At 32.9% G+C, this 13140-nt stretch overlaps 2 protein-coding genes across 3 annotated transcripts in view; both read left to right on the top strand.

Annotated features, from left to right (window-relative positions):
• Positions 1–13140, top strand: part of LOC122976560 (titin-like) — a 100453-nt gene that overhangs the window by 5594 nt on the left and 81719 nt on the right. Inside the window, exons 3-9 of one of the 2 annotated variants that reach the window (XM_044345130.1) lie at positions 344–469; positions 561–721; positions 954–1038; positions 1990–2139; positions 2703–2828; positions 2921–3081; positions 4489–4579. In XM_044345130.1, the coding sequence (XP_044201065.1) occupies positions 344–469; positions 561–721; positions 954–1038; positions 1990–2139; positions 2703–2828; positions 2921–3081; positions 4489–4579 (900 nt within the window). The remainder of the gene's footprint in view (positions 1–343; positions 470–560; positions 722–953; positions 1039–1989; positions 2140–2702; positions 2829–2920; positions 3082–4488; positions 4580–13140) is intronic. The other variant, XM_044345131.1, reaches the window with a different exon arrangement.
• LOC122976561 overlaps positions 7553–13140 on the top strand; it is a 59199-nt gene continuing 53611 nt past the window's right edge. Inside the window, exons 1-7 of the mRNA XM_044345132.1 lie at positions 7553–8720; positions 9459–9482; positions 10213–10236; positions 10729–10752; positions 11483–11506; positions 11999–12022; positions 12753–12776. Coding sequence (XP_044201067.1) covers positions 8649–8720; positions 9459–9482; positions 10213–10236; positions 10729–10752; positions 11483–11506; positions 11999–12022; positions 12753–12776 — 216 coding nt within the window. The 5' untranslated portion in view covers positions 7553–8648. The remainder of the gene's footprint in view (positions 8721–9458; positions 9483–10212; positions 10237–10728; positions 10753–11482; positions 11507–11998; positions 12023–12752; positions 12777–13140) is intronic.

Raw genomic sequence — 13140 nt, forward strand, 5'->3', positions numbered from 1 at the left:
GAGTTTAGCCCAATAAATTTGACAAATACATTATCATTACATTATTATTATATTACATTATCCTTGTAACACCCACCTTAATTACATAATTATCAATGAGTAAATGAATGGAATTAGGGTTATAAAAAGGGATTAATTTGCTTTTTCAGTGGGAAATCAAAACTAGACTTTTATTGTAAGAAAATCAGCTGTTCTACAAACATTTTTAGTATTTTAAAGTGCATATTTCTCCAGCTACCTACTCTTAAATGACCAACACTGGCAATAAGTGACTCTAGTTGACAACACACTGTAAGACAACTAAAAATCCCTGTTTAGAAGCTAAACCTGTGCATTTTTGCAGATCGTGGTCGGCTGAACATTTCAAATGGAGAGCTGACGATCACAGGACTGACTCCAGACGACAGCGGCAGCTACACAGTAGAGATCAACAACAAAGTCACCAGCAATACTCAACTCCTGGTTATCTGTAAGTGGAGGAATTGTGTATGAAGTTTGTCTTAGTTTATCAAAACGCCCTAAATTCAAAGGAAATATCTTTTTGTTTTGTTTTCTATCAGCTCCTGTCTCTAAACCCACCCTCTCCTTATGGTGTGAACCTGAGATGACCTACTGTGTCCTCACCTGTAATGGCGACACCACAGGCGCTGAACCGGTCACCTATAACTGGACATCAGGTGACACAACGTGGTCTTCAACCAAGGAGCACAATATAACAAAGGTAAACACAGGATAATGATGTTTGTGTGTCTCATCAGTAACAGATAAATCATGTTGCAAGAATAAACCAGAATCTAGTTTTTAAATTGATTCACATATTCAGGCATCAGTTGATGACCAGCTTATTGTTGATAATCTGGACAAACTGTAAAAAGACAAAGTGAGCTCCTCAAAAAATCTGTATGTTTGGTTTATGAACTTTCAGCTAATATTGTTTTTCTCCCAATTTTTAGGAAAACAATGAGCTGTGGTTCAGCTGTGCGTTTGAAAACCCAGTCAGTTCAAGCAGCAGTGAAAAAGTCTTCAACCCCTTCAATAGTGAGTTATCACACCAACAAATATCTGCTGTAACACATTTAATGTATTAATGCATCTTACTGTTTTTCCTAAACATGACAATGTACAATGTACACATTAACATGAACTGTGAAAGCAGGAAATGTATATTTGAAGTCTATCATAACTGTGAATAGTTGACTGTGAACAGTTTTATAAATCTAGTTTAAGGAATAATGATGTGATGAGGGGTCATAAGGCAGGTGAAGAGTTTTAAAGGGATATTTGTCCCCTAAATTAGAAATAGATTAGAATCAGTGGAAATTAGCTGAGGTGCTTGGGTAACACTTAAAGTCCCCCTATTTAGTATTAATAAGATGTATATAAACATATATAAACAAACATTTAATAAATGTTTATAACACACTATAATGTAGTTGTAAGTATATGTTAAAAGGACGGGTTCACATTTCAAGTCTGTCTTAAAACAACAGTCAGGAGCCCAAATGAACATGTAAACATGTTTTTCTTGCTGTAATTATTCCTCCTGTTCATACTGACCATTAGAAGATCCCTTCATAATGCACTTACAATGGAAGTGATCAAATCCACAGTCCTCCTTCTGTGCTAAATGTATTTAAAAGTTTATCTGAAGCTAATATGAAGCTTCAGCGTCCAAATGAGTCAAATCAAGTAGATATCTTTCAACATTACAGTCTTTTTAGTGTCAAAGTTCCTCTTTTTGTTACTATACTTCCACCACAGCTCAACAGGGAAACACTGTCTGAGGAAACACAAAGAGGGAATTTTTAGCTAAAAAGACTGTAAATGTGTCAGATATCCACTTGATATGACTAACTCAGACTGCTGAAGCCTCATATAAGCTTCACATCAACTTTTAAATGAAAAAGAGTTAAAAAGGCATTTTTCATTTCATCTTGACTTTAAACAGACATTTGAATTCAATTGTTTTTAATTTATTTTATTTTTCAGAAGAACCACTCTACAGGAAAATAGGTGATGAAGCTGTTCTCACACCAGACTCTGTAGTGAATCCCATCAAGAGCATAGTGTGGATACATGGATCCAGTATTGCCATGGAGTGGAATGGAGACGAGACTTTCTCCTACCGACAATTCAAAGGTACCACTTTAATCTAAATCAAGCTGTTTGGTAGCCAGAGATCAATGATTTTATACATTAGTTTGAAGTTTTTGATACATTTAGGTTGAGATTTTTGTTTAAATTAATTATATTTTAAGGAATAGCTTTATCCCAGATATTGGCTATATTAATGGATTGTATAATAATACAGGGGTTTTAATCTGTTTTCTGCACAAATTGAGTTCTTTGAGGAGTATAGCCCAATAAATTTGACAAATACATTATCATTACATTATTATTATATTACATTATCCTTGTAAAACCCAAGTAAACACCTTAATTACATAATTATCAATGGGTAAATGAATGGAATTAGGGTTATAAAAAGAGATTCATTTGCTTTTTCTGTGGGAAATCAAAACTAGACTTTTTTTGTATGAAAATCAGCTGTTCTACAAACATTTTTAGTGTTTTAAAGTGCATATTTCTCCAGCTACCCACTCTTAAATGACCAACACTGGAAATAAGTGACTCTAGTTGACAACACACTGTAAGACAACTAAAAATCCCTGTTTAGAAGCTAAACCTGTGCATTTTTGCAGATCGTGGTCGGCTGAACATTTCAAATGGAGAGCTGACGATCACAGGACTGACTCCAGACGACAGCGGCAACTACACAGTTGAGATCAACAATGAAGTCACCAGCAAGACACAACTCCTGGTTATCTGTAAGTGGAGGAATTGTGTATGAAGTTTGTCTTAGTTTATCAAAATGGCCCTAAATTCAAAGGAAATATCTTTTTGTTTTGTTTTCTATCAGCTCCTGTCTCTAAACCCACCCTCTCCATATGTTGTGAACCTGAGATGACCTACTGTGTCCTCACCTGTAATGGTAACACCACAGACGCTGAACCAGTCACCTACTGGTGGACGTCAGGTGACACAACGTTGTCTTCAACCAAGGAGCACAAAATAACAAAGGTAAACACAGGATAATGATGTTTGTGTGTCTGATCAGTAACAGATAAATCATGTTGCAAGAATAAACCAGAATCTAGTCTTTAAATTGATTCACATATTCAGGCATCAGTTGGTGACCAGCTGAGGCAGAATCCAGGCTGTGCAGTTTAGGATATTCAGACAGTTTAGAATATTTCTGAAATTAGCTTTAACTATATCAGGTATAGTAAATGGTAAATGGACTGTAGTTGTATAGCACCTTTCTAGCCTTCCAACCACTCAAAGCGCTTTTACACTACGAATCACATTCACCCATTCATACGCTAAATGGGTACAGGGGCTACCATGCAAGATCCCAACCTGCCAGTTAGAGGAATCTAATCATTCACACACATATCATCAGCCATCAGGAGCAATTTGGGGTTCAGTATCTTGCCCAAGGACACATACAGACAGGAGGAGCCAGGAATTGAACCGCCAATCTACTGATTAGTGGTTGACCCACTCTACCTCCTGAGCCACATTATTTGTGAAATTAGCTTTAACTATATCTGGTATATTAAATGTGTTGCGCATTGTCCCTGGTAAATTAACAATATATAATTTAATAAACTGAACATCAACATGAACAAACCTGCAGAAAATAAAGATTTCAGATCATGGAAAGGGCCAGACTTGTCTCTGTAAAATAAAAAGTGACAACAAGAGCTGCATTTGGATACAAGGTTGGACATTTTTATTTGTATCCAATTAACAGGCAACTGTTGAGATAATCTAATATTTTATATGAACGTCATAGTTTCACAAAACATTCAAAAACATTTCGTCACAAGTTTAAACCTTCAGTGTTCAGACATTTTTAAAACTCTGAATATCTCCACATGTGTCATGGCAATAGTAATAAAGCATCACATTAATTAATTTGTAAATTTATTCATTAATTCCTGTGTTTATTGTACAATTAGATATTAATAAATTAAATGTTTTATTACTTTTTTGTGACACCTCTATACACCAAGTGTGACTATTACAGTTTTTTGTATCTTTTTGTTTCCCATACAGTCTTGCATGTGATAAAAATGTGATATTAGAAAACTTGACAGGTTTCTCTGTTAATTACTTTATAGCTATTTGTGATACAGAGAAAAAATCAAAAAGATGTTAGAAATTGCCCAAATAAGGTTTTAGTATTCTACCAAATCATACTAGTATACTATAATTTATATGCTGACATGCTAAATAGTGGATTACAGCATATATAGTGAAAAGCTGATGACTAAATGACTAAGTAGCCACATCACTGTGTTGTCTCTGATGTTATTGTTGGTAATCTGGACATACTGTAAAAAGACAAAGTGATCTCCTTAAAAGATTTGTATGTTTGGATTATGAGCTTTCAGCTAATAATGTTTTTCTCCCAATTTCTAGGAAAACAAGGAGCTGTGGTTCAGCTGTGCGTTTGAAAACCCAGTCAGCTTCAGTGAATTCAGTGAAAAAGTCTTCAACCCCTTCATCAAAAGTAAGTCATCACACCAACAAATATCTGCTGTAACACATTTAATGTATTAATGCATCTTAATGTTTTTCCTAAACATGACAATGTGCTTAATGTCCTCATAGGAGTTACAAAACATGTTCTAACAGCAGTAAATGACTAAATGACGAGCTTTGAATTTATTATTTTTCTGTATTGGGTCACCTCAGAGTGCATTATCAAAGATGGGATCAGCTAATGACATTGGAATACAATACAGTGTCCTTGTAAACTATTTGTTGTTTTAATTATTTATTCTTTCATTTTTTGTAGAGGATCTGACATGGATCTACATCGTCATAGCAGTATTTAGTCTGGTTATGTGCATCATCATCATCATCATCTATTTCAGACACAAAGGCATCATCAATCTCAGTTGCAAATGGATAAAAGGTAAGAAGTCACAAAATATTGTATTTATTTTGATGCACTAAATATACTGTATTTTGGTGGTTTGATATAAATCAAATCTTTGACTTGAATTTACATTCTTTATATTTCTTTAGGTGTGGTATATTAATATTTATGTAAATGTGACTGATAATGTTAATCTAGTTGTGCATCATACATATTCAAGTTCTTTCAAGAGTGTGATTCTACCAACAATATTAGTCCTGATGATGTATTTTCATGCTAAGAGACAGGAAGTTTCTATCCTCATGCAAACATCCACAACCACAACCAACACCAAGAGATTCTCTCCAGATGTTTCATGGATCTGCATAAAAGGATGTTTCAGGGTCGACTTGTTGTCTTAGTGGTTAAAGCTCATAACAAATAACTGCAACATCACTACCTTTCATGTCTCCATCTACACTACTGAAGGCAAAAATGCTAATTAAGTGATCTTACTTTGACTGTAAAATCACTTAGTGTCTCAATACATTTTACAAACAAAAAAAGTAAATGTTCAACAAAACAACAAATAATACATTTTTATGGCTTTTGCACACAAGACTGTGAATATTGAACAATAATCAGAACAAGGTCGCAATTACACAATTAAATTGTAGTAAAATAATAGGTTTCAGTCTGGATTTAATGGATTAAGACGCCGACCATGAACCGTAGTATCTCACAGATCAGACAATTTTCATGTCTCAATATATTTAATCGAAATATGCCAATAATTGTACTCAATGCCTTCATGGGAGTTAAAAAAAACTAGTTTGTTTTTTTAGTGTCAAATAACAAAAAAGACTGAAGACAGTTACAGAAAGAGAAAATAATAACAACATACATTATATTAAACATACATGATACTATTCAAATATTGGAGTGGCAAATATTGGATTTAAGAGGTGAAGCGTCGACCATGATCCACAATGTCCCTGATTCATGTTTGATTAGGGACCTTTATTGATTGTTGTTCTCCATCTCTCTCTCAATGTAAATGAAATTTCAGGACTTCTTTATCTCTTCTGCTTAGTGGCAACATCAGAAGACAACTTCCTAATCAGAGCTGCAAATGTAAAGTAGAGGTTCATTGATAAACACACTGAAAGGCACCAGAGACAGTCTGCCTTTCTGTATCTGTATGTCTGAAGTCTTTGAAGCCTTAAAAAAGCCTTGAAGGTTCGATATTTAAAAGGTCAAGACCAGGCGAGTCTTCAGCTGTACTGCAGAGACTGTGTGTTGTCACTAAACTAAAACGTATGACTCATTACATTTTCTTTGGCTGATTCTTCCTCACCTCTGAGAACATTGTCAGAGTATTAGGAAAACCCATCTCTCATGACTCTACACATATTGTCCACTCTGTTAATACTATTAATATTGTTCTATTTGTTAATGAGACTCTGTGTTTGTAAAGGCCACCTTCAACATCTGTAATGAATTCAAGTATTTAATCTCTACAACTTTCTCAACTAAACAAAACCACCAGATAAAAGAGCAGTTATGAATGTTACAAATGTATTATTAATACCCATGTTGCACAAGTTTGACATTCACAAAAGAAAATGTAACTTATAAAACCTAAGTATGAAACAAAACATGATTAATGAAGAATTCCAGTGAGTTAATACACACTTATTCGTCTTCAATACAGGACAAGCTGCTGTAATGCCATTGAAAGGTAAGATAGAACATTTTCACATTGGTCACCTATTTGTCTTTAATAATTTTAGAGTATTTAACATGACAATATTTTAAATAATGTTCTGTTTTCATGCATCCAGCACTTAAAAGTAATTAATATCTAAACTTTTACAAAAACCAGTGTTTCAAATGCATTCAATGTACTTTTTCTTTTTAATTGCTGAATTTTAAGAATCAATTAAATCAAAAAGTCTCAAATTGGACACATTGTTAGTTGTTGTTGATTTAGTAATGTGATGTTTTCCTAACAAACAAATGAAGTTTTACAGTCATCAATCATACTGCTGTTAGTTTTAACAGATAAAATTAAAACATGTATTCTGACAAATAGATTTATTTGCAACTAAATACTGACAAAGACATATCTGACCAACATTTGTTTGAAAAGCAGCAGTTAAAAAACTTCTAATATGGATTCACTGTGTGATAGATGCATCATGGTTGTAACAATTCTTTATTTATTTCACAGTGTTCCTAGAAACGTTGGATGTGGGTAAGAACAACTTTTTTTTTCTTGAACCGTTATAACTGCAGTAAACTAGAAGTTTGACTGTCTGACAGATGTATTGTGGTTGTGACAATTCTTTTATCATTTAATACTGATCTCAACAATTTCTGAGGTCCATAAAACATCCACCCAGGACCTGGAAACTCTCAATCTATTTAATGCAAATATGACAATAATTAGTTTATTTTTAGTGTCAAATCACAAAAGAAGAAAGAAGACAATTACAGAAATAGAAAATAATAACAACATACATTATATTAAACATACATGATACTATTCAGTTATAGGAGTGGCAAAAATTGGATTTAAGAGGTGAAGTGTCGACCATGAACCACAACGTCCCTGATTCATGTTTGATTAGGGACCTTTATTGATTGTTGTTCTCCATGTCTCTCTCCCCCCGTCCCTCATTTTCTGTCATTTCTCCACTGATACTAATCAATAATCAATAAAAGCATAGAACGCCCAAGAATGTATTTCTTAAATAAAATTTGAATGGTTTAATCTTTGGAATAATGAGATAACCTGCATCCTGTGATGTGAGTGTACGTGGGGGAATGTGAGGTCTGAGAAGTTTTGACAGGTCAGGAGGTAATAGGTAGCAGTTTGTAGTCTGACTTGAATGAAACTGTAAACCAGTGAATCAGAAGAATTGTAGCAGCTGCATTTTGGACTTGTTGGATCTTTTTAATAGTACAGAATACAAGACCTGAATGAGCATGAATGAGAATTTCTGCATCTGACTGTGTTAGAAATGGGTGAACTTGGACGATGTGTCAGAGGTGGAAGAAAACTACTTTAGTGATGTTGCTGATGTGTCCCTCAAATCTAAGATAAATGAAATTACAGGACTTCTTTATCTCTTGTGCTTAGTGGCAACATCAGAAGACAACTTCCTAATCAGAGCTGCAAATGTAAAGTAGGGGTTCATTGATAAACACACTGAAAGGCACCAGAGACAGTCTGTCTTTCTGTATCTGTATGTCTGAAGTCTTTGAAGCCATAAAAAAGTCTTGAAGGTTCGATATTTAAAAGGTCAAGACCAGGCGAGTCTTCAGCTGTACTGCAGAGACTGTGTGTTGTCACTAAACTAAAACGTATGACTCATTACATTTTCTTTGGCTGATTCTTCCTCACCTCTGAGAACATTGTCAGAGTATTAGGAAAAGCCATCTCTCATGACTCTACACATATTGTCCACTCTGTTAATACTATTAATATTGTTCTATTTGTTAATGAGACTCTGTGTTTGTAAAGGCCACCTTCAACATCTGTAATGAATTCAAGTATTTAATCTCTACAACTTTCTCAACTAAACAAAACCACCAGATAAAAGAGCAGTTATGAATGTTACAAATGTATTATTAATACCCATGTTGCACAAGTTTGACATTCACAAAAGAAAATGTAACTTATAAAACCTAATTATGAAACAAAACATGATTAATGAAGAATTCCAGTGAGTTAACACACACTTATTCATCTTCAATACAGGAGCTGCTGAAGGGATGTGCAAAGGTAAGATAGAACATTTTCACATTGGTCACCTATTTGTCTTTAATAATTTTAGAGTATTTAACATGACAATATTTTAAATAATGTTCTGTTTTCATGCATCCAGCACTTAAAAGTAATTAATATCTAAACTTTTACAAAAACCAGTGTTTCAAATGCATTCAATGTATTTTTTCTTTTTAATTGCTGAATTTTTAACACACACTTATTCGTCTTCTATACAGGAGCTGCTGAAAGGAGAAGGCAAGGTAAGATAGAACATTTTCACTTTGGTCACCTATTTGTCTTTAATAATTGTAGAGTATTTAACATGACAATATTTTAAATAATGTTCTGTTTTCATGATTCCAGCACTTTAAAAGTAATTAATATCTAAACTTTTACAAAAACCAGTGTTTCAAATGCATTCAATGTACTTTTTCTTTTTAATTGCTGAATTTTAAGAATCAATTAAATAAAAAAGTCTCAAATTGGACACATTGTTAGTTGTTGTTGATTTAGTAATGTGATGTTTTCCTAACAGACACATGAAGTTTTACAGTCATCAATCATACTGCTGTTAGTTTTAACAGATAAAATGAAAACATGTATTCTGACAAATAGATTTATTTGCAACTAAATACTGATAAAGACATATCTGACCAACATTTGTTTGAATAGCAGCAGTTAAAAAACTTCTAATATGGATTCACTGTGTGATAGATGCATCATGGTTGTGACAATGCTTTGTTTATTTCACAGAGCATCAAGAAGGGTCGGATAAGGGTAAGAACAACTTTTTTTCTTGAACCGTTATAACTGCAGTAAACTAGAAGTTTGACTGTCTGACAGATGTATTGTGGTTGTGACAATTCTTTTATCATTTAATACTGATCTCAACAATTTCTGAGGTCCATAAAACATCCACCCAGGACCTGGAAACTCTCAATCTATTTAATGGAAATATGACAATAATTAGTTTATTTTTTAGTGTCAAATCACAAAAGAAGAAAGAAGACAATTACAGAAATAGAAAATAATAACAACATACTACATTATATTAAACATACATGATACTATTGAGTTATAGGAGTGGCAAAAATTGGATTTAAGAGGTGAAGCGTCGACCATGATCCACAATGTCCCTGATTCATGTTTGATTAGGGACCTTTATTGATTGTTGTTCTCCATCTCTCTCTCAATGTAAATGAAATTTCAGGACTTCTTTATCTCTTCTGCTTAGTGGCAACATCAGAAGACAACTTCCTAATCAGAGCTGAAAATGTAAAGTAGAGGTTCATTGATAAACACACTGAAAGGCACCAGAGACAGTCTGCCTTTCTGTATCTGTATGTCTTATCTGTTTTCATGCATCCAGCACTTAAAAGTAATTAATATTTAATTTTTTACAAAAACCAGTGTTTCAAATGTAACTTATAAAACCTAATTATGAAACAAAACATGATTAATGAAGAATTCCAGTGAGTTAACACACACTTATTCATCTTCAATACAGGAGCTGCTGAAGGGATGTGCAAAGGTAAGATAGAACATTTTCACATTGGTCACCTATTTGTCTTTAATAATTTTAGAGTATTTAACATGACAATATTTTAAATAATGTTCTGTTTTCATGCATCCAGCACTTAAAAGTAATTAATATCTAAACTTTTACAAAAACCAGTGTTTCAAATGCATTCAATGTACTTTTTCTTTTTAATTGCTGAATTTTAAGAATCAATTAAATCAAAAAGTCTCAAATTGGACACATTGTTAGTTGTTGTTGATTTAGTAATGTGATGTTTTCCTAACAGACACATGAAGTTTTACAGTCATCAATCATACTGCTGTTAGTTTTAACAGATAAAATGAAAACATGTATTCTGACAAATAGATTTATTTGCAACTAAATACTGATAAAGACATATCTGACCAACATTTGTTTGAATAGCAGCAGTTAAAAAACTTCTAATATGGATTCACTGTGTGATAGATGCATCATGGTTGTGACAATGCTTTGTTTATTTCACAGAGCATCAAGAAGGGTCGGATAAGGGTAAGAACAACTTTTTTTCTTGAACCGTTATAACTGCAGTAAACTAGAAGTTTGACTGTCTGACAGATGTATTGTGGTTGTGACAATTCTTTTATCATTTAATACTGATCTCAACAATTTCTGAGGTCCATAAAACATCCACCCAGGACCTGGAAACTCTCAATCTATTTAATGGAAATATGACAATAATTAGTTTATTTTTTAGTGTCAAATCACAAAAGAAGAAAGAAGACAATTACAGAAATAGAAAATAATAACAACAGACTACATTATATTAAACATACATAATACTATTGAGTTATAGGAGTGGCAAAAATTGGATTTAAGAGGTGAAGCGTCGACCATGATCCACAATGTCCCTGATTCATGTTTGATTAGGGACCTTTATTGATTGTTGTTCTCCATCTCTCTCTCAATGTAAATGAAATTTCAGGACTTCTTTATCTCTTCTGCTTAGTGGCAACATCAGAAGACAACTTCCTAATCAGAGCTGCAAATGTAAAGTAGAGGTTCATTGATAAACACACTGAAAGGCACCAGAGACAGTCTGCCTTTCTGTATCTGTATGTCTTATCTGTTTTCATGCATCCAGCACTTAAAAGTAATTAATATTTAATTTTTTACAAAAACCAGTGTTTCAAATGTAACTTATAAAACCTAATTATGAAACAAAACATGATTAATGAAGAATTCCAGTGAGTTAACACACACTTATTCATCTTCAATACAGGAGCTGCTGAAGGGATGTGCAAAGGTAAGATAGAACATTTTCACATTGGTCACCTATTTGTCTTTAATAATTTTAGAGTATTTAACATGACAATATTTTAAATAATGTTCTGTTTTCATGCATCCAGCACTTAAAAGTAATTAATATCTAAACTTTTACAAAAACCAGTGTTTCAAATGCATTCAATGTACTTTTTCTTTTTAATTGCTGAATTTTAAGAATCAATTAAATCAAAAAGTCTCAAATTGGACACATTGTTAGTTGTTGTTGATTTAGTAATGTGATGTTTTCCTAACAGACACATGAAGTTTTACAGTCATCAATCATACTGCTGTTAGTTTTAACAGATAAAATGAAAACATGTATTCTGACAAATAGATTTATTTGCAACTAAATACTGATAAAGACATATCTGACCAACATTTGTTTGAATAGCAGCAGTTAAAAAACTTCTAATATGGATTCACTGTGTGATAGATGCATCATGGTTGTGACAATGCTTTGTTTATTTCACAGAGCATCAAGAAGGGTCGGATAAGGGTAAGAACAACTTTTTTTCTTGAACCGTTATAACTGCAGTAAACTAGAAGTTTGACTGTCTGACAGATGTATTGTGGTTGTGACAATTCTTTTATCATTTAATACTGATCTCAACAATTTCTGAGGTCCATAAAACATCCACCCAGGACCTGGAAACTCTCAATCTATTTAATGGAAATATGACAATAATTAGTTTATTTTTTAGTGTCAAATCACAAAAGAAGAAAGAAGACAATTACAGAAATAGAAAATAATAACAACATACTACATTATATTAAACATACATGATACTATTGAGTTATAGGAGTGGCAAAAATTGGATTTAAGAGGTGAAGCGTCGACCATGAACCACAACGTCCCTGATTCATGTTTGATTAGGGACCTTTATTGATTGTTGTTCTCCATCTCTCTCTCAATGTAAATGAAATTTCAGGACTTCTTTATCTCTTCTGCTTAGTGGCAACATCAGAAGACAACTTCCTAATCAGAGCTGAAAATGTAAAGTAGAGGTTCATTGATAAACACACTGAAAGGCACCAGAGACAGTCTGCCTTTCTGTATCTGTATGTCTTATCTGTTTTCATGCATCCAGCACTTAAAAGTAATTAATATTTAATTTTTTACAAAAACCAGTGTTTCAAATGTAACTTATAAAACCTAATTATGAAACAAAACATGATTAATGAAGAATTCCAGTGAGTTAACACACACTTATTCATCTTCAATACAGGAGCTGCTGAAGGGATGTGCAAAGGTAAGATAGAACATTTTCACATTGGTCACCTATTTGTCTTTAATAATTTTAGAGTATTTAACATGACAATATTTTAAATAATGTTCTGTTTTCATGCATCCAGCACTTAAAAGTAATTAATATCTAAACGTTTACAAAAACCAGTGTTTCAAATGCATTCAATGTACTTTTTCTTTTTAATTGCTGAATTTTAAGAATCAATTAAATCAAAAAGTCTCAAATTGGACACATTGTTAGTTGTTGTTGATTTAGTAATGTGATGTTTTCCTAACAGACACATGAAGTTTTACAGTCATCAATCATACTGCTGTTAGTTTTAACAGATAAAATGAAAACATGTATTCTGACAAATAGATTTATTTGC

This window comes from Thunnus albacares, chromosome 24 (genome assembly GCF_914725855.1).
Source record: "Thunnus albacares chromosome 24, fThuAlb1.1, whole genome shotgun sequence".
In the NCBI taxonomy this organism is placed as follows: Eukaryota; Metazoa; Chordata; class Actinopteri; order Scombriformes; family Scombridae; genus Thunnus; species Thunnus albacares.